Below are 23,597 nucleotides of genomic sequence, written 5' to 3' on the forward strand. Positions count from 1 at the left end.
TGCACCCTTGCTGTACGTACAATGACTTTGGAACACTTCGTGAAATTCAGTTACAATATCAGCTACATAATTTACATGTAAAAGTCTCTAAAGAGAAGAAATAATACTTACCCAACTTGTGCTGCTTCCTTGAGTTTTGGTAAAGAGTAAAGATGAACCCTGCAACACAGCCCATGAAGACAACCAGTTCTTTCTGTAATTATAAAAGATGATCTATTAAAACTCCCCTATTCAGTCTGTTCAACCAAATTTTAAAAATTAAAACCTACTTACCTGGTATCACTGCTGTCTACAATGCTAACAGAAATTACAATCATTTCATTCTCCCAAACTAACCATAAAAGTCCCAAAACAAATGAAGTTAATTACAGATACATGTTATCAGAATAACTATATACCTAATTATGCTCACATGGACTAATCTAGCACATTTGTGTTCAAGGGCAGTAATTTAAAATCACTTGAACAGAACACTGTATTTGGCAAGAATTACTCATGAGTTACAATTAGACAAACATGCTTATCTCACCTATTTCTTTATAGATACAGATGGTGTTGTATTTCTTTACTACCTCCCTTCCCATAAGGCTACACTAGGTAAGTGGTAGATACTAAGTACACTGTAAGAATACAATAAACTAAATACACTGGTTATTGAGGCTACAAAGATGAGGTTTAAAAAAAAATTCCTAAATTACAAAATCAACACATAATATCAAAACTCGGAAAACAGAAATGTATAAAGAAAAAGGTTCCCATTTCTTCTCCTTCAACACACAATGCAGAGGTAACCAGTATTTACCTTATAAAGGAAATTATTGCTGGCAGGCTAAAATGAATGACAAATATGTCTACTATAGGAATTTGTTAGGTCTTACCTATGGCCAAACATATAGCCAGTTTTGTGAAAACTCTATAGGGACTCAAAGGGAGGTTTATTCTCCATTTGCAGAATGGAGAATTTAACATCATTTAGACCTACCTTACTATTTTGTTCCTTTTTACATCTACTGGAACTTCATGGCTTAAAAGTGAAATCAAGTCCACTATGACTGAGTTTGTTTTTCCTTTTATTCCTGGTAGTTTTGCTTATGGCTGTTAATGCTCTTTATTTGGAGACTGGCTATTCCTAATGGCTATGTCTGTCTTCACTGTGGATTTACCCACCACTTTATCATTTCACATGCCCATCTTTGTGATGCCTGTAGCTTTTCCCCTGAACTGTGTGTCTGCTACTAAGACCCTATTTCTACTTTACTTGTTATACCTCTGACTTGACTTTTTGGTTTCTTTTTTTTAGCTTTAAATCATTTTTCAGATGCCTCCTTGTACATAATATTTAGTTGGGTTTTGTTTTGGGTTTCAGCCTGAGCACCTTTATTTTTCAACAGATGAGTACAGTCCACTTACAGTTATTGATACAATGGATATGTTTGAGGCTTGTTCTGTCATTTTGTTATATTTTCACTTTGTTTTGTGTGGATGTCTATTCTTATTTGTAAATTTATTTTATATTCTATCTACTATTTCTTTAGATAACATCTACTGACTCCCTACTCTGAAAAATGTTAAAATAAGTAGGTATCTCCACTTTGAATTAACTTTTTGAGTTATTCAAAACCAAAAAAGCTGGAAAATTACTAAATATATATCTGAGAGCAAATATTGAATATTTGAATACTGAATTATGGTAGTTGCCTCAAGGACTGAAGCATGTTGCAAGCAGAATTAGTTACATTTTCTTCATGGAATCCATTTTTTTTCCTTAAAAAAATGACTAATGGACACAATACGGTTATTTAGACTTGAATATTTGGCAGGTAGGAATTATCTAAAAAATAATAAGACATTATCTCAATCTCTGAAGAAAGCTGGTCATTTCAAAGAAAATAAATGGTAGCACTTGTTGACAATAAAAAATGAAAGTTTTCTAACAGAAAGTATAATTTTGGAAAACTTGGCATATCTGCCAATGTGAGGTTGACAACTTGCCAATATTTAAGGACTTTTCTGGTGATACTACTGATTTTTGAGTCTTTGCTATTATTAAATATGTCAACATTTGAAAAATCGGCAAACTTAGTAAACCATTATTTTCCAAACGATCTGTAAGATGCTACAAAATTATGCATGGGTAAAGAGTCATTCAAAACAGTGTACACCATTGGATTTAGATGTAACTGAGTATGAAAAGTTCACTGAGAGTTTTTCAGTCTTCACTGTAACTAACATTTGTCAAGTTTTACTGGTATAGTAGAAAAATATGCACAATTACCTGAGAAGGATACTAAAATATTCCTACCATTTCCTACTTTATCCACTGAAGGGCAGATTTTCTTCATATACCCTCAACCAAAATAATGTATCACAGCAGACTAACTGCAAGGAGATATGAGAACCCAGACAAATGTTAAAGTTTTGCAAAACTGTATAACAATGCCACACTTCTCATGAAAATTTTTCTGCATTGGAAAATACAGGGGTTTTCTTCATAGAAATGCTATTCATGTAACAGGTTTTAAAAGTGTTAATATTGTTATTATTTATCTGTCTTAATTTCTCACAGAACCTATAAACTATACAAATGTACTCTGCAGTAATTGATAATTTTTAAGGGTTAAATTAAAGGGGTCCTCAGATCAAAATGTTTGAGAACCACTAATGTACAAGAAATTAGAAGACTATTTTGCTCAACTCTCTCTATATATTTGAAGATGATGAAATTGATGATATTCTTAGGAAAGCATAAATTACCAAAAATATTCTAAAAGTAGAAAACCTAAAACAGAATTATCACAGGAAAAATGACAACGGAGAAAGTGGCCAAAGCACTATCTGCACAACATATGCCAAGACAGAGAAAGAGAAAAATAAAGACCCATTTCACAACTGAATTCCACCAAGGAATGGTTTAAGGAACAGATAATTGCAGTATTTGTAAAGCTATTTCAGAGCACTTAGGAAAAAACCTCCCAAGTACTAAAATCTGACAAAGACAGTTTAATTAAAGCAAATCTAAAAATCTCAACTAATGTAAATTTAGAACTCCCTAAACAACAGACTGATCTCATGTTGACTATAAAGTCATTAGCAGTTTTTAAAAACTGGGGAAAGTGCAACTCTTATCTTACTAAGAGTTAATTTTCTAATTTATTAGGAAGTACTACATATTAACCAAAAAAGCCAAAAATTGAATAGAAAAACTAAGGGGATGAACTGACAATTCAAACAAGACATCCAAGTAGCTTATGATCCTCTACCCCACTAAAAAGAAATGTAAAAAAAAAAAAATACCAGTTTCTCTCTAATCTCTATTAGCAAAGATCAAAGGATATGACAACATATTAAATTGGCAAAAAGTGTGGAGAAATCCACTGCTCTTAGAGGTATGAACTTATTTAATGCCTCAGAACACAATTTGGAACACTATCAAAATGACTGTTGCATTTGTGGGGTATAACAACGAAGCAAAACTGAAGGAACAAAACAGCAGCAGATTCACAGACTCCAAGAAGAAACAAGCAGTTACCAAAGGGGAGGGGTGGGAGAGGGCGGGGTGGGGAGAGAGGGAGAAGGGGATTGAGGGCTATCATGATAAGTGCACATGGTATGTGTGGAGTCATGGGGAAGATAGTGTAGCACAGAAAAGACAAGTAGGGACTCTGTGGCATCTTACTACACTGATGGACAGTGATGGCAATGGGGTATGGGGGGTGGGACTCGATAATAAGGGTGAATGTAGTAACCACATTGTTTTTCTTGTGAAACCTTTATAAGAGTATATATCAATGATACCTTAATTTTAAAAAATACCAAAAAAAGATGTTCAACCTCATTTTTAGGAGAAAAATTGCAAATTATAGCTACACTGAGAACAATTTCATGTAAGAGATGGGAAGAAGTAAAAAACTAGTAACACACTCTGTTAAGGACACTGAACAGCCAATCTCTGAGGTTCCTAAAGGGAGTGTCAGTTGGTTACGATCTCTATAGAAAATAAGCGGCCAATGTTTCAAAAATTACAAATGCACATAACTTTTGAACCAGCAACACTTCTGGAAATTTATCCACAAAGATGTACTTGCATACCTATAAAATGACATGTAAAATAAAATCCATTGCATCACTGTTTGTATATAAAAAAAAAGGACTGTTGCATATGGCCTAGCAATTCCACTTTTGTAAAATTTATTCCACAGGCATATTTACATACTTGCAAAATGAACAATGCAAGTTACTAAGTTACTTGCAATAGCAAAAAAAGCAAACATCCTAAATGTTAATAAGAGATTGTGTTTAAAAAATTAATCTATGCATATACAAATATATAGATATACATATTCTATCTCTGGAGGAAAACATTACCTCTCATGAGACTCAAGTGGTTGCCTTGGAGGAAGGGAATTGATGGTCAGGTGACTGACTTTTGACAAGATAATATGTAAATTTGTTTTTTACCATGTGTATTTATTATTGAAAAATATTTAAATAAAGCTAATACTTGCTCTGGAATCTTCTGCCTTCTCACTTCTGATTTTAATATTACCTTAAGAAATGAATATGACAAGACAGGAAAACTTTCATGCATTTCATGACAATACATTATATTAATACATTAAATAAATTATTTGAAATTTTTATGGACCTTTTAATCATTTCTACTAGAATATAATTATATTCATAGCTTTATTTCAATCAAGTGAAATATTTGAAAACAATAATCTGTGTACTTACCGAACCTTCTTCCCATTTTCAGTGGTTTTTGTTACATTTAACAATCCATATTTCTCTTGACTCTATGGAACAGAGTAAAACCATTTATATATCATTCATACGGGCAGTAAGGTCCAAATTCTTACACGATTGAATTAAAATGACCTGGTACTCTAAAAATCAGCTTAAAAGAAAAGGTTAGTCAGTATGTAATGTACTTAGTTCTCAAATACATTAAGAATATAATTTCCTAATACTTCTGTAAAGTTATTTTCAGTAATTTTATAATTAAACACTTCCTCTTCTTAAGTCATACAGCCGTTAGTTACTCTGCTATCAAATTAGATTTCCATATGAATGCTACTAGTCAGCACTGGAAGAATGATTTATGACCTCCTACTCAAAGAAAGTGATATAATGCTAGAATAGTAAATACCACAAAAAAGGAACTATTTACTTTGCTGCAATTTTACAACAAGACAGTCTGAAAATTGCTTAAGATACTAATCCATTCAGCCAGAATGTAAAAATAACTAGGTAGAATGAATGTGGTAACTATATTTAATTACTCAAAAGTAAATTGTACTATGCATAGAACTGGCCTTAATGTGGCATAAAAAAAATTCAAAAAGTGCTTCATTAAACATATTATTAGATGATGAACTGGGCTCTGGACAAACTAGATATGTTAGTCAGCTGATGTCAAAAAATAGTGACACAGCTTTATCTTCAAACCTTATGAGGGCAAAAGCCACTTTAGATGTAATCTTAAAATTCCTTCAGAAGAAACTGAAGAAGCACTTTCTCACTCCTTTAGCTTCCTAAATTTAAACGAATTTAATAAAAATGAGTTGTCGTTTAGAGCCACCATCATCGACACTTGGAAGCGCTACAAACGTGCCAGAGCAGCTGATTTTACTTCACCTGGAACATGGTGAACAACGTACATGACACTCACACACACAGGAAAACACATTCTCAATTTGGAATGTGTTACTATTTAATTCATACCTCAGCTATTTTCTCAATGCACTTTGATCAGAAAAAAATAAAATTTTCTTGTACAGAAGATAAACATAATATAGAGTATTTTCTCACTAATGTCTCCAAGACAATGTTTGAAAGTTTTGCCTGTTCTAATAAAAACTCATATATACAGACAAAGCTGAAAAGCAGTTATGTTAATTCATTTTTGATATACTGGGAACTTGGGAAATAACCATATGAAGTTTACTGTAATTTTTTCACAAAGCACAGGTGAGACTTTCTTAGCTGTGCAAGTCTGCCACTTGTCCTAAGAGCTCTCTGCTGCCTCTCAACAAAAACATCAATTACACAGTTGTAAATATGCGCAACATGTTAAGTAAGAACATTCCAACTTACTATCCCAAATTACTATCAGAAGCAGAGAGGTAAAAAATACTTTTAATGATACAGAAACTAAGTAACAACATTAATCTGAAAAGATGACTGGTTATGTACACTGGGAGGAAGCAGGGGGCAGAGGGGTGGGAATCAAGCCTATAAAGAAGGTCAAAGCTGGAACTGTGAGGGGCACAAAGCAGAGGTAGGAAGGAAATACAGGTGCCAAAACTCGAAGAAAAATGGACGGGACAGCAGTGGTGACAGACAACTTATGTCTTAGGATGAGAGACACTCTAAATCAGTGATTCTTACCTGAGTCAATGGATGGCCAAATTGATACACAACTGTTTGTGTATATGCACTGCTTAAGTAAAGGGTCCAGAAAATTCACATTTAGAAATTCTCACAGGAATCAAGACCCAAGTACTAATGCTCTAAATATTAAGCACTCTAACTTGACCATAAAGTAAGAACAAAATTTGCCACATCCAAAAATGTACGAATACAGTAACAATTAGCACACAATGACACAATGTGGTAAGTGCTGTGAGAAACTCAATCTGGGAGGGAAAAGAGAGAGCAAGAGATGGGACCACATTTGTTGTGTTCATCAATGTATGACCAGTGCCTACGACAGTGTCTAGCATGTAGTCAGTGTTCAATACATATTTGTTGAAGTAATTAGCCAACAAATTAGCAGTACTATCACAAGAAAGAAATACAAGGGCGGTGATGGAGAAAATAAAACTAACTTTTAAATACTGAAGTTTCTGAATCTGACAAAAAAAAGTGCTGAGAAGGCAGGTGGATAATATAGGTTTGGCTATATAAGTGAAAAAATTGGGAGGGGGAATTCGATTTTTATTTCATACTATTTTCTCTACTTAATATGATTTAAAATGAACCTAAGTTTTTGTGTTGTTTACTAAAATAACTTCATAAAAGTATGAAGTCCTGCAAAAAATGCCCATATTTACACATATTTCTCAGTCTAAATACACTTGATACCTCAAAGGAAACTTCATATTGAAAATAAACAGAAATGTCCTAATAAGGATTATCAAAATATGGGTAAATCTTAACCAAAGATTGTTTCAGTTATCCTATCCTAATAAGGTAAGAAAACAACAAAATGTCATTCTATTAAGTAATCTGAGAATATTTCCAATGGTTCATAATCATTTTGCAGGCTCCAGAATTTCTAACCAATGTTGCATTCATTTAATAAAACAGGCATTTCTCAATTTTGGCTAACAATCATTACATCAAAATCAATAAAAATCAATAGGGCCCATCAAAAACCCTATCTTCAGTTAATCATGTTGTAATCAAGTAATTGTCATTTTACACAGAGTAAGTAACCTTGCAGCATGATGTAGTATTAAAAGAGAACTAATATGATGAAACTTTTGCAAACACTGTATACTGCCACTGAACTGTGTAATTTAACATGATTAACTGGTACTTTTGTTGTGTGAATTTCATCTAAAATAACAAACTTTTAAAAAGTTTAAAACTTAAAAAAATTACATGTTTGCAGGGAGCCGAGATGGCGGCGTGAGTAGAGCAGCAGAAATCTCCTCCCAAAACCACATATATCTATGAAAATATAACAAAGACAACTCTTCCTAGATAAAGACCAGAGGACACAGGACAATATCCAGACCATATCCGCACCTGAGAGAACCCAGCGCCTCACGAAGGGGGTAAGATACAAGCCCCGGCCCTGCGGGACCCGAGCGCCCCTCCCTCCAGCTCCCGGCGGGAGAAGAGTAGGCAGAGCGGGAGGGAGACGGAGCCCAGGACTGCTGAACACCTAGCCCCCGCCATCTGGACCAGAGCGCAGACACAGTGCGTGCGCGGGGCCCTGGATACTAGGGAAACAGGGCAGCAAGAATGGTGAGAGGGTACCGGAGGCCTGGCGTCGGAGGACATAAGAAAAGCGAGGGGCCTTTTTTTTTCTGTTTTGTTTTGGCGAGCGCTTTTTGGAAGTCTTAAAGGGACAGGGAACCCAATACTAAGGAACCAGGGCAGCAAGACCAGTGAGCGGGCATTGGAGGCTGGTGCCGGAGAACAAAAGAAAAGTGAGCGGCCAATTTTTTTTTTTTACTGTTTTGTTTTGGCAAGCGCTTCTTGGAAGTCTTAAAGGGATAGGGTCCCCAATACTAGGGAAACAGGGCAGCAAGACCGGTGAGCAGATGCCTGAGGCTGGCACAGGAGAATAAAGAAAAACGAGCGGCCATTATTTATTTTTATTTTTTATTTTTTAAATTAAAAAAAATTTTTTTTTTGTGGTCGTTGTTTTATTACGGCAGGTGCTTTTTGGAAGTCTTAAAGGGGCACGGTGGGACACTTAATCCAGAGGTAGGGAATCCGGGGATCTCTGGGCACCCTAATCCCCTGGGCTGCAGGGAGCAGGGAGGCCCCTTACGGAGATAAATAGCCTCCCGGCAGCTCCCCCTCCAACGCGACTCCACCCCTTTGGAGCAGAGGCCCGAACCAGGCCACAACCACAGCAACAGCGGAGATAAACTCTATAGCAGCCGGGCAGGAAGAAGAAGCCCTGTCTGTGCGCGGCTGCCCAGCACAAGCCACTAGAGGCCGCTGTTCTCCCAGGAGAGGAGGGCCACAAACGAACAAGAAGGGAAGTTCTTCCAGCCGTCACTCGTTCCAGCTCTGCAAACTATTCCTATCACCATGAAAAGACAAAACTACAGGAAGACAAAGATCACAGAGACAACACCAGAGAAGGAGACAGACCTAACCAGTCTTCCTGACAAAGAATTCAAAATAAAAATCATAAACATGCTGACAGAGATGCAGAGAAATATGCAAGAGAAATGGGATGAAGTCCGGAGGGAGATCACAGATGCCAGAAAGGAGATTACAGAAATGAAACAAACTCTGGAAGGGTTTATAAGCAGAATGGATAGGATGCAAGAGGCCATTGATGGAATTGAAACCAGAGAACAGGAACGCATAGAAGCTGACACAGAGAGAGATAAAAGGATCTACAGGAATGAAACAATATTAATAGAACTGTGTGACCAATCCAAAAGGAACAATAACCGTATTATAGGGGTACCAGAAGAAGAAGAGAGAGGAAAAGGGATGGAAAATATCTTAGAAGAAACAACTGCTGAAAACTACCCCAAACTGGGGGAGGAAATAATCGAACAGACCATGGAAATACACAGAGCCCCAACAGAAAGGATTCAAGGAGGACAAAACCAAGACACATAATAATTAAAATGGCAAAGATCAAGGACAAGGAAAGAGTTTTAAAGGCAGTTAGAGACAAAAAGGTCACCTATAAAGGAAAACCCATCAGGCTAACGTCAGACTTCTCAACAGACACCCTACAGGCCAGAAGAGAATGGCATGATATATTTAATGCAATGAAACAGAAGGGCCTTGAACCAAGGACACTATATCCAGCACGACTATCATTTAAATATGATGGTGGGATTAAACAATTCCCAGACAAACAAAAGCTGAGGGAACTTGCTTCCCACAAACCACCTCTACAGAACATCTTACAGGGACTGCTCTAGATGGGAGCACTCCTAGAAGAGCACAGCACAAAACAACCAACATATGAAGAATCAAGGAGGAGGAATAAGAAGGGAGAGAAGAAAAGAATCTCCAGACAGTGTATATAACAGCTCAATAAGCGAGCTAAGTTAGGCAGTACGATACTAAAGAGGCTAACTTTGAACCTTTGGTAACCACGAATTTAAAGCCTGCAATGGCAGTAAGTACATATCTTTCAATAGTCACCCTAAATGTTAATGGGCTGAATGCACCAATCAAAAGACACAGAGTAACAGAATGGATAAAAAAGCAAGACCCATCTATATGCTGCTTACAAGAAACTCACCTCAAACCCAAAGACATGTACAGACTAAAAGTCAAGGGATGGAAAAACATATTTCAGGCAAACAACAGCAAGAAGAAAGCAGGGGTTGCAGTACTAATATCAGACAAAATAGACTTCAAAACAAAGTAAGTAACAAGAGATAAAGAAAGACACCACATAAAGATAAAGGGCTCAGTCCAACAAGAGGATATAACCATTCTAAATATATATGCACCCAACACAGGAGCCCCAGCATATGTGAAACAAATACTAACAGAACTAAAGGGGGAAATAGACTGCAATGCATTCATTCTAGGAGACTTCAACACACCACTCACCCCAAAGGATAGATCCACCAGGCAGAAAATAACTAAAGACACAGAAGCACTGAACAACACAGTAGAGCAGATGGACATAATAGACATCTACAGAACTTTACATCCAACAGCAACACGATACACATTCTTCTCAAGTGGACATGGAATATTCTCCAGAATAGACCACATACTAGGCCACAAAAAGAGCTTCAGAAAATTACAAAAGATTGAAATCCTACCAACCAACTTTTCAGACCACAAAGGCATAAAACTAGAAATAAACTGTACAAAGAAAGCAAAGAGGCTCACAAACACATGGAGGCTTAACAACACGCTCATAAATAATCAATGGATCAATGACCAAATCAAAATGGAGATCCAGCAATATATGGAAACAAATGACAACAACAACACTAAGCCCCAACTTCTGTGGGACACAGCAAAAGCAGTCTTAAGAGAAAAGTATATAGCAATCCAATCATATTTTAAAAAGGAAGAACAATCCCAAATGAATGGTCTAATGTCACAATTATCGAAGTTGGAAAAAGAAGAACAAATGAGGCCTAAGGTCAGCAGAAGGAGGGACATAATAAAGATCAGAGAAGAAATAAATAAAATTGAGAAGAATAAAACAATAGCAAAAATCAATGAAACCAAGAGCTGGTTCTTTGAGAAAATAAACAAAATAGATAAGCCTCTAGCCAGACTTATTAAGAAGAATAGAGAGTCAACACAAATCAGCAGTATCAGAAACGAGAAAGGAAAAATCACGACGGACCCCACAGAAATACAAAGAATTATTAGAGAATACTATGAAAACCTATATGCTAACAAGCTGGGAAACCTAGGAGAAATGGACAACTTCCTAGAAAAATACAACCTTCCAAGAATGACCCAGAAAGAAACAGAAAATCTAAACAGACCAATTACCAGCAATGAAATTGACGGGGTAATCAAAACACTACCCAAGAACAAAACCCCTGGGCCAGATGGATTTACCTCGGAATTTTATCAGACACACAGGGAAGACATAATACCCATTCTCCTTAAAGTTTTCCAAAAAATAGAGGAGGAGGGGATACTCCCAAACTCATTCTATGAAGCTAACACCACCCTAATACCAAAACCAGGCAAAGACCCCACCAAAAAAGAAAACTACAGACCAATATCCCTGATGAACGTAGATGCAAAAATACTCAACAAAATATTAGCAAACCGAATTCAAAAATACATGAAAAGGATCATACACCATGACCAAGTGGGATTCATCCCAGGGATGCAAGGATGGTACAACATTCGAAAGTCCATCTATATCATCCACCACATCAACAAAAAGAAAGACAAAAACCACATGATCATCTCCATAGATGCTGAAAAAGCATTTGACAAAGTTCAACATCCATTCATGATAAAAACTCTCAGCAAAATGGTAATAGAGGGCAAGTACCTCAACATAATAAAGGCCATCTATGATAAACCCACAGCCAACATTATATTGAACAGTGAGAAGCTGAAAGCATTTCCTCTGAGATCTGGAACTAGACAGGGATGCCCACTCTCCCCACTGTTATTTAACATGGTACTGGAGGTCCGAGCCACGGCAATCAGACAAAACAAAAAAATACAAGGAATCCAGATCGGTAAAGAAGAAGTTAAACTGTCACTATTTGCAGATGACATGATACTGTACATAAAAAACCCTAAAGACTCCACCCAAAAACTACTAGAACTGATAGCGGAATACAGCAAAGTTGCAGGATACAAAATCAACACAGAGAAATCTGTGGCTTTCCTATATACTAACAATGAACCAACAAAAAGAGAAATCAGGAAAACAACTCCATTCACAATTCCATCAAAAAAAATAAAATACCTACGAATAAACCTAACCGAAGAAGTGAAAGACTTATACTCTGAAAACTACAAGTCACTCTTAAGAGATATTAAAGGGGACACTAACAGATGGAAACTCATCCCATGCTCATGGCTAGGAAGAATTAATATCATCAAAATGGCCATCCTGCCCAAAGCAATATACAGATTTGACGCAATCCCTATGAAACTACCAGCAACATTCTTCAATGAACTGGAACAAATCATTCAAAAATTCATATGGAAACTCCAAAGACCCCGAATAGCCAAAGCAATCCTGAGAAAGAAGAATAAAGTAGGCGGGATCTCACTTCCCAACTTCAAGCTCTACTATAAAGCCATAGTAATCAAGACAATTTGGTACTGGCACAAGAACAGAGCCACAGACCAATGGAACAGACTAGAGAATCCAGACATTAACCCAGACATATATGGCCAATTAATATTTGATAAAGGAGCCATGGACATACAATGGCGAAATGACAGTCTCTTCAACAGATGGTGCTGGCAAAACTGGACAGCTACACGTAGGAGAATGAAACTGGACCTTTGTCTAACCCCATATACAAAAGTAAACTCAAAATGGATCAAAGACCTGAATGTAAGTCATGAAACCATTAAACTCTTGGAAGAAAACATAGGCAAAAATGTCTTAGACATAAACATGAGTGACCTCTTCTTGAACATATCTCCCCGGGCAAGGAAAACAACAGCAAAAATGAACAAGTGGGACTATGTTAAGCTGAAAAGCTTCTATACAGCAAAAGACACCATCAATAGAACAAAAAGGAACCCTACAGTATGGAAGAATATATTTGAAAATGACACATCTGATAAAGGCTTGACGTCCAGAATATATAAAGAGCTCACATGCCTCAACAAACAAAAAACAAATAACCCAATTAAAAAATGGGCAGAGGAACTGAACAGACGGTTCTCCAAAAAAGAAATACAGATGGCCAACAGACACATGAAAAGATGCTCCACATCACTAATTATCAGAGAAATACAAATTAAAACTACAATGAGGTATCACCTCACACCAGTAAGGATGGCTGCCATCCAAAAGACAAACAACAACAAATTTGGCGAGGCTGTGGAGAAAGGGGAACCCTCCTACACTGCTGGTGGGAATGTAAGTTAGTTCAACCATTGTGGAAAGCAGTAGAGAAGTACATCAAAATGCTCAAAACAGACTTACCATTTGACCCAGGAATTGCACTCCTAGGAATTTACCCTAAGAATGCAGCAATCAAGTTTGAGAAAGACCAATGCACCCCTATGTTTATCGCAGCACTATTTACAATAGCCAAGAATTGGAAGCAACCTAAATGTCCATCGATAGATGAATGGATAAAGAAGATGTGGTACATATACACAATGGAATACTACTCAGCCGTAAGAAAAGGGCAAATCCTACCATTTGCAGCAACATGGATGGAGCTGGAGGGTATTATGCTCAGTGAAACAAGCCAAGCGGAGAAAGAGAAATACCAAATGATTTCACTCATCTGTGGAATATAAGAACAAAGGAAAAACTGAAGGAACAAAACAGCAGCAGAATCACAGAACTCAAGAATGGACTAACAGGTACCAAAGGGAAAGGGACTGGGGAGGATGGGTGGGTAGGGAGGGATAAGGGGGGGAGAAGTAGGGGGGTTTTAAGATTAACATGCATGGGGGGGTAGGAGAAAAGGGAGGGCTACACAACACAGAGAAGGCAAGTAGTGATTCTACAACATTTTGCTATGCTGATGGACGGTGACTGTAAAGGGGTTTATAGGGGAGACCTGGTATAGGGGAGAGCCTAGTAAACATAATATTCGTCATGTAAGTGTAGATTAGTGATACCAAAAACAAATCAAAAAAAAAAAAAGGGCAGTTCCTGTGTGGTAACCTCCAATGCGTTCTACAGAAGGGTATAAAGGGCATATAAAAGTGTAGGCAAAGGGTCTGTTTGTGTTTATACAGAGGATCAAAGCCTCATTGGGCTACCCTGAAAATGAACTAAGATACGATATGGAAGAGAACTTCCAACATCAGCACTCTCTGGAAGACTCATGCCAGAAGATGATCAACAAAAAACCCCAACAAAGATCCACACACTGCTACAGGTGTAGATGCACTCATCCCACCAGTTCCTGGACTTGCCATGGGAATGTAGAAGGAGATATCTAAGTGGCCTGTGCATATAGTAAAACAACAAATTTGACTGGATCTATACTGTTGGAACTCAAACAAGAATTAGGAGAAGTTCAAATTGTAGCGCTCCAAAATCTTTCAACTACAGACTATTTACTGTTAAAAGAACATATGGGATGTGAACAGTCCCCAGGAATGGGTTGTTTTAATTTGTCTGATTTCTCTCAGACTGTTCAAGCTCAGTTGGACAATATCCACCATATCATAGATAAGTTTTCACAAATGCCTAAGGTGCCTAACTGGTTTTCTTGGCTTCACTGAGATGGCTGGTAATTACAGGTATGCTTTGGTTATGTAACTATACTCCTATTATGTTAATGTGTGTGCGCAATTTAATTAGTAGTCTAAAACCTATACATGCTGAAGTTACTCTACAAGAAGGTAAGTCAAAGAAATAATCAATCTTCCCATGTTTTCTGCCGCCTGCTACTTCTATAGCTTTTCTTCTTCCTTCCTAATTACAACCCTTAAATAGAATTCGTGCCTCATATCAAATTTACCGAGTATCATAATTCTTCCAAGTGGTAAAGATACCTCAAGACAAATGCTGGGCATAGAAGCCACAGGGCATAAATATGCAAAGAAGTAAAAAGCTCACCTTTTCAAACAATAAGGCTTCCCTCTCACTTACCAACTTCACATTTCCCTGTATGGCCCCGGAAGATGACTGGTTAGCCAGAGACGGGTAAGATTCCTCAAGGGAGGAACAACCTAAGACAGGCACAGTCGCAGGGGGGCCATCAGGTGAGAAATTGGGGATCAACAGAGGTGAGGCTTAGAACCTCACCCCCCCTGTTCTGAGAGAAATCTTCTGCATACGTGGATGTTTTATTGCCCTGGTCTAGCTTGGATTAACACATAGTCTACAGGCACACACCTGATCATCTACATTTGCTCTCTTACAACACTAAACTATGTTTTCTACCTTTATCTTGTATCTACCTACCACTTCAGCATTTTATTAAAAATAATAATAATAAAGAGAGAAATGTGGTATCCACATATAAATCAAGTATAAAAATCAAATGAGTATTCATATTTGAACTGTTTATAGTTCATAATGCATGAGCAAAACCGAAAGTTTCTGTGATGACTGCCCTTGTACTGTTCACCATGTAACTTATTCACTATGTAAGAATTTGTTCTCCATGTAAGAACTTGTTCGTTATGCTTCGGAAGATTGGAGACTGATGAAAATTAGGCTTGGGTGGATTAATGATTGTGCATTGAGCATTGACTCCCTATACAGAATTTTATTGTTGTTAACAACCTTTTGATCAATAAATATGAGAGATGCCCTCAAAAAAAAAAATTACATGTTTAAATCATGTTTTTAGAAAGGCTTTACAACAGTAATATTCAATGAAAAAAAATTAGCAAATTTGTCCACTAATAATTTTGTTAAAGTGTTGAAATGTCCTTTACTCCAAAATGGGTAATGTGTTTTAATACCATACTGGAAATACAGGATTAGAAGCTCAAGCTTCCAATTTATGTACTCTGGATTCTGTTATTCTCACAGGCACATTGGGACAAACAGAGATTAGGTTATTAGATCCACCCATAAAATCCCATTTAATCCATATTGTGGTCATATTATAGAGAAACAAATGATTGATTTAAAAAAAAAATATGCACTGCCTATTTTCAAAAAATAATTTGAAATATGTGAAAAAAATAGCATAATACATGTGAAGATTAGAAATGAAAGGAGGAAAAAATGAACACGTTTCAAATTAATATTAAAGGGCAGAAATTTAAATCTGGTTTGATTAGAAAACACTGAGTGAAAACATAATGCTAAGTAAACAAAGCCTGTCAAAAAGACCACATATTACATGATTCTATTCATATGAAATGTCCAGAATAGGCAAATCTATTGAGACAGAAAGATTACTGGTTGCTTAGGGGGTATGGGATGTGGAGGTAGACAGCAAATTAGTACCGGATTTCCTTTTGAGCTGATAAAAATATTTTAAAAGTGACTGTGAGGATGACTGTACATATTTGAATATACTAACATATAGTATTAGTATATACTAATATCTGAATAGACTAATATACTTGAACTGTACACTTTAATATAGTATATTTCAATAAAGCTCTCATAAAAACAAAACAAAACCAAAATAACAGATTGAAGAGGTAGACAGGCAACTGGTATACATTTTAAGCTGACATCAGGTAGCTACTAACACTGATTGTAGTATCATTTTCATTTCTAAATCTATAGCTTCCTTTTTCTTACCACTGAGGCTTTAAACTAAACAGATTTTAACTTGCAAAGAGGAAAGAAATATCTCCTTGTATTAATTGAGTGGGAATGGGAAAGACAGACAAGATTCAGAGCAAGTGGAGCAGAAGAGCAGAGGGTGAAGGAGGCAGAAGTCCAGGAGGGTGAAAACCCCAGTGGGGTGGGCAGGGCAGCACAGAAGAGGCCATCCAGGCTGGAAAGGAATGCTGTATGTTCACTAAGACCAGAATGGCCTCAGGGGAATTGGCAGAGCTATTCATTTTTTCACCTCAAGATAAAGAAACAGATACTGGTGAGGCAGTTCCTGGTGACGACCATCAGAGGGTACCGAGAGTCCAGTCTAGTCGCTGTCAAACTCTTGAGAAAGGGGTTAAGTGCATGGGGAAATGCATTTGTAAACAGTTCTTACTTCTATGTGAAACATTCATAAATTCACGTTTCTAGGATTCCTAGTAACCCCCCTGTATCAAATGTAAATAATTTATAAAAGGTCTTTTAGGAATTACACATGATATTTTTAAAAAGTTGAAAATGAGTTTCTGCTTTTTTCCTAGATGGAATATTGTAGTGACAGCACCTTAAATTAGAAAACCACTAAAATCATGTTCACTTTTATCTTTACTTAATGTTTATGTGTTAAACATTACTGTGTTTGATAATGCAAAAGATAACAAGTAGAAATGTAGTCCCAAATTATCCCTTATGAGTTTAAAATCTTAGTGGGAAGAACTGAAGGGTTCATGACATAACTCTCACACCATCCTGTGCAGTAAGTGACTTAGGAATTCAGGAAAAGAAAAGATCATTACTATGCTGAGGTTAGTCTAACAAGGCCTCCTAAAGCTGGTCTTAAATGTCAGTACAGGACTCAAGTTTAAGAGTAGAAAAGCCAAGGACCATCACTGGCCAGGGCAGCTTCCTGGGCAATATCTGAAGGAAATGTGTACACATGTAATGAACCATAAAATGTATGATTAGGTTAAAAATGGAGAAAGAAAAGGCAATGGCATCTGTGGAAATCATTGCCTACAAGAAATCAGAAGTATCCTAGTGCCTGTCTACTACAGCTTCACAGAAGATGCAACTATACAAGTTCGCTTTTTAAAAAGTTTGAAGTTTCATTTACTCATTCAACAAACATTTACTGAACTACTACATGGACTGCAGCAGGTACTGGGGCCACTCTATTCCTGCTCAGATGAAGCTTCTCTTTGTCTAGTGTGGAAGACACACAAGAACAGAGAGGGAGCTGACTGCTCCTCTAAGAAATAAGAAATGAAAAGAGTGACTCTATGTTATGTAATCAAATAACATTAAGTGCTATGAAGAGTATTACAGGGAAATCCAATCAAATCTAGAGTACTCAAAGAAGATTCTCTGAGGAAGCACAGTTCTTCCTTAAAGATGAACAGAAGTCAACCAGGCAGAGGTAAAAGAGGAATGTTTCAGTGGGCAGAGGAAGGACATGTGCAAGGGCCCAGAAGGGAAAAGCAGGCTCCTCTGAGGAAAGGAGGGCAGGGTAGCTGGAGGGGGAAAGATGAGGGCACCACGAGTATGAGGGGAGGTGAGAGAAGCAGTCAGAGTCAGATATGCAGTCTCCATCCTCATTACAAATGTTAGTCTTCCTTCTAAAGGAAAGGAAGCCAGTGCGGGGGAACAACAGGATCAGCAAATTACAGGAAAGATGAAGGGAGACCAGCTCAGTGGTAAGTAAAACTTCATCACAGTTAACAAAGGGCTCCACGGAGAGGCACTCAGAGGTTTTTCAGTTTAAGGAAATTTAGTTGAGTTACAGACCTGCAATATTCATCTGGCCTAAAAAATGATGTCTGTGCTCATTAAGAAGGAGGGAAATAATTCTTACCTGTTGACTGCTGGCCTGAGGAAAAATGGTAATATGTAATAAAATAGTATTTTCCAAGGATTTTTATACTTACTGTTAAAAACCAAATCTAAATTCATCACTTACAAATATGGTATATAATTTAGTTCATCATGAAGATACCATACTTTGCATAAAAGGGGGCTTTTAAATCAATAAAATCTAATTCTTAATTTAAGCCTACTTTAATTGTGATTTTTTTAAACCAATGAAATTTAATAGAAGCCCAAGAAATATTTAAGCACTAAAGAGAAGATTGATTTACTGAACCTGATTAAAATAACTGAACTATATTATACTATATGCTGCTATCATACTAACTGTATCTTGGTGCTTTGGTGAGGAGGGAGAAGATTCATTTTCAGGAAAGCAGGGTTTTGAGGCAGGTGGAGATTCCTACAAGAAATAAGTAATGAAAAATGTTACTCTATTTTATATAATTATATTTCTCCCTCTATTCTCAGTGAGAGAGCTTAATAGGGAAGGCTAAGAAATTTTTTTCCTAGCTATTTTCCTTCTATATTCAGCTCTGAAACGAATGTTACTGATCTGAAAACTACAGATGTCATATAGTTTATGAAAACTGGTATTATTATACCAGTTACAGTTAAACTTAAATACCACAGAGAATTACTTAAAAGAAATGACACTGCCTTAAAATCATGATGCTGCATTAACTTGAATTAACTACATTTAAAATAGGTAAAATTTAAAACATTTGTGGGTAAAAATGTAACCATCACCACACTGGCTCTTGGAATGGTAAGTATGAAGACCCAGAATAAGGCAAGGAGTAGTCACAGGAATTACTTGACACCTGTCAGAAATTTTATTTTAGTCAATAGCTATGAAAAAATTAAACCGCTATTAATATTTAAAGTAATTTATAGCTAACTTTTCAATTATTAGAAGATTTTAAAAATTGCAAAAAAGGAACTTTAATTTTATTAATAACTCACCAGAAATGTTTTAATTAATATCTAAGCCTATGAGAATATAATGGAAACAAACCAAAATTATGCATTTTTAAAGCAATTCTGCATTGTCAATATTAAAATGCAGTATGTGGTTTTTACTATGGATATTTGTTAAGACTATTCATGGAGGATAAGCCTGAAAAAACATTGTTTTGGTACCAAGAGCCAAGCTCCATTTAAATGTTCTCCATTCCCTTAGATGATCTGAATAGTTTCAGGCAAAGAGAATTAGAAAAATCATGCCAATACCTATTACTAAGTTTTCTATAAAACCAAATAATTTCTCTGAACATTCATCTTCACATCTGGATCAGTTTATTCTTCTAGGCTTATGAAGCTGGACAAGACACTGTTGACAGACCTGGGAATTTGCATTAAAATCACACTGCAAAAATGTTAACATCCATTCATTTGGGAAAACTGTCTTTGGGTTTTATTATATACAATTTGTAAACAGAAACTGGGTAGCAGTGAAAGTTTACAGGAAAAATCCTTGAAGGAACAACCTTAAAAATCAAATATCCTATATACTATTAATGGATAAAATATTAAAACCTTATCAAATATATCTTTACAAAAAGAAATTAACAATGTCCAAATCTCAGTTTAGCCTCATTAAGTTTTTCTGACAGCTGCAGATGTTTCACTTTTCCATTGCTTGACTTCTGAAAGAGTGTCTAATATTAAAACAGTATGAGAAAAGAGGAAAGATGTGATGACCCACAAACTAGAATATAAGTAACTTAATAAAATGAATGGCAATTATGATTTACTTTTCATAGCATCATCAATCCCACAGAAATAAAAACCATAGCAAATGGAGTAATAATGTATGTATAAAAATTATAATTATTAACAAGAAACAATTTTACATTTATATACTTTACATGTATTTACAAATGTATATGTATACATGAATACATCTTAAATGTCTACCAATAGCAGGTTTTAGTAAAAACTGTACCATAGGCAGAAATAAACAGTTGCACCCCAAATACTCACACACAAACATACACACACCTATTCCTCCAAAACTGGCAACTAAATTAGGACCTACATCATTGTAACAATATTTGCTATACAGTATTAGGTTTCTCTGATTATATCAAAATATACACACTTTACCCCTCATTATACATTAGTCAGCTAGTTTGTCCTGATAGAACCCCTCTTTCATAACCTCAAATCTTAAAAACATATCTACTAGATGATGTTAATAAATAGAAAAGTTTACTTGGAGAAGTAATTATCTATGACTCCATATATAAAGGGTAAGATGGGGGGAAAAAGACATTTCCACCAAAAATAAGTAAATCTCTGGTCTCAAGAAAATCATGTTCTCAACAACTCTGAAACAATCAGATGAGAAAGGTGTCATAAGATCTTCAAGTTATTCCAGTAACAGACAAAATGAACCTCAGAAAAGATTAAAAATAAGTAAAAAATTTTAAGTTTACATCACCAAAATAATCACTCTGTCTGTGCTAGCATGAAGAGGCTGTGGAGTTGGTTTGACAATGGCTTTTCGATTACAGCATCATACACGGTTTTTAGGGGCTTTCCACATACACTGAATTGCATCTGTTCCTTGGAGTTAAATGACTTTTTCTATTAAAGTTTCTAGGAATCTTACCTCCTTGGGTTAATCATAATGCTAATGTATATCCAAGCATTCTCCAACAGCAGAGAGTCTAGAATTTCATTCCTTTAATATGCCCTCTACATTCAATCACATGACATCCTTTCAAACTAAAAACTAGAAACTGGTCTACTATCTTCACTGTTGTACTTTTAGTCCATCTTACAAACAATGTGTGTAAACTGTTTCTACAGCTCCACAAATGTCTGCCTTTCAGTTAACGAAGACCAACTTTATAGTCAACCTGCAGTACTAAAAAATAATACTTGTTTTGACTGATTGCAGAGATAACTTATAAAGTTATTTTAAGACTCAAAGTATTCAAACATAGAGAAATATGCCTTAGGAGAGTTCATTTGGTTTTTATTAACATACCTAAAAATGCAGGAAACCCATTAATTTAATGCCAAATGGGAAGCCCAATGGTAAAATAAGAGTCCTCAATGACAGATGTCTATTAAAAATAATTTATTGAGTTTCAGCGTATTACCACCACCCTCATATTTTAACATTAGTATTTCTAATTAGACAAAATTCAAAATAATCTCGTACTCCATCTCTAAGATGAAGCCACAATGTAAGGATGTAGCTCACACAAGGAACTTAAAAACTTTATGGCTTTTCCCTTTTGATGTTTACATCGAAATTCATCCCCTATTTGAAATAGACAGCATTACTTCTTAGATTGATGAAAGAAGCACTTTGTACAGAGTATTCAGGGAAATGGAATAGGATTCCAATCTTCTCTGGAATGGGGAAAATTTATTAGATGTTTTTACTACAAAGCCTCACTGAAGACAAACAAATGACAGATATGACTTTAAAACAGGGTTGTCAAAAAATCTGTCACCTACCAAGGTCAAATGTATCCAGCATCATTAAGCCACACACCAGTTAGTCCACTGTGCAAAAATCAGAAACCTTCAATATGATTAGCATATGTAATGTAGGGGGATCACGGGAAAGGCAGTATAGTACACAGAAGACGAGTAGTGACTCTATAGCTTCTTACTACACTGATGGACAGTGACTGCAATGGGGTGTGTGGGGGAGGAGGACTTGATAATATGGGTGAATGTTGTAACCACAATGTTGCTTATGTGAAACCTTCATATACATATAACATTGTATATCAATGATACCTTAATAAAATAATGATTATAATAATAAAAAAAAGTCAAAACCAAATCCCACTCCAAGACAAACTGATGATACACACAATAAAACAGGAGTTACCAAGGTATCAGATTCAGGAGAAAATAAAATAATAAAGGATAAAGAACTTGCTAAAGAACTTGCTGACATTCTCAACAGATTTTCTCAGAGTCCTACCTTGTCATTGGTGTCCAACACAATGGTGCTATGTCTCCACTTTGTTAATATTATTGGTTCTTGCAGCCGCCTGTCCAGGCTCCTACTTTTAATTATGTCTCTTTGCTGTTGGGATGAAGCATTATACTAAAGGAAAAAAAAATTATACTTCATAAATAACAGAAGCAAAAGTGGAACCTAAACATGCTGGCTCCAAATGACACATGATGTGAGGCAAAGCTCATCATATGACAGTTTTCTCATCTCTGATGAAGCACTGTGGCACAACTGAGAAGACCACAGAGTCTGGTGTTGGAGGGACCAGGTTAATGTTATCTTTGGCAAAGTATTTATTTTCCCTAAGTGTAAGTTTTATCAACTGTAAAAGATATAACAGAAATATCATCTCAATAACAGGTTTTAAGGATTAAACACTAAAACACTATAAAAAGTGCCACATACTGCCCCGATAGGTAGGCTCTCAATAAATATCAGGTTATGAAATGAGGTCAGTGGACAAATTCTTTTTTAAGGTTCCTTCTACTTTAAAAATACACATGAATCCAATTTTTGATTTAGGTTTTTAAGATAATGCTTACTTACACAGCAGTTGTCTCACATTTAAAGGTTTTTTTTGTTTGTTTGCTTTTACTTTCATTTTCATTTATAGGCTAAACGTACTATTATTTGTTTAAAGGCAAGAGATGGTTCCAAAGACTGATCCTGAATATATCAGTTGCTCACAAAGGTTAGATAAAACTACCAAAAGAAAATTGCATGTAAAATTAAGAACACATTATCAATAAGATATTAAATCATAAAAGTGTTTGAAATGTCAAGGAGATCACCAAGCATAAACATTTGAGAAATGTGAGGTTTAGGAGTTATGCTGTTCTATACAGGCAATTTTAGCAATTTTAAATAATAAATAATAATGAAATGACAAAAGAAAATTACTCTACTTTTTAAGGTATACATTCATCTCCTGAAACCAAAGGATACCTAATATCTACTTCTCCCATCCCTAAAAAGCCCAGTATATCTTCAATTTTGATGACTGATTATTTCAATAAAATTATATTATGGGAATATTTTTAATATTTAAAAGTCTCTCAATATCTTTCTCCAAAATATGCCATTTCTTTATTTCCCAAAATGAGTCTATACAGGCCCCCCCAAACTGTCTCTCAAAGCTGTTACTTCATC

The 23,597-nt window shown here is 35.9% G+C and overlaps 1 protein-coding gene across 8 annotated transcripts in view; it reads right to left on the minus strand.

The window, feature by feature from the left end:
* The window catches only part of ARHGAP12 (Rho GTPase activating protein 12), a 111,090-nt gene that overhangs the window by 18,563 nt on the left and 68,930 nt on the right, over window positions 1-23,597 (minus strand). For 2 of the 8 annotated variants that reach the window (XM_036912220.2, XM_036912224.2), the window contains 4 exons: window positions 22,413-22,517; window positions 18,786-18,860; window positions 4,735-4,796; window positions 112-193 (listed from right to left, as the gene is read on the minus strand). In XM_036912220.2, coding sequence (XP_036768115.2) covers window positions 112-193; window positions 4,735-4,796; window positions 18,786-18,860; window positions 22,413-22,517 — 324 coding nt within the window. Of the gene's footprint in view, window positions 1-111; window positions 194-4,734; window positions 4,797-18,785; window positions 18,861-22,412; window positions 22,539-23,597 lie in introns of all 8 variants that reach the window. The other 6 variants (XM_036912219.2, XM_036912223.2, XM_036912222.2 and 3 more) reach the window with 4 other exon arrangements.

Source organism: Manis pentadactyla, chromosome 3 (genome assembly GCF_030020395.1).
Source record: "Manis pentadactyla isolate mManPen7 chromosome 3, mManPen7.hap1, whole genome shotgun sequence".
NCBI lineage: Eukaryota > Metazoa > Chordata > Mammalia > Pholidota > Manidae > Manis > Manis pentadactyla.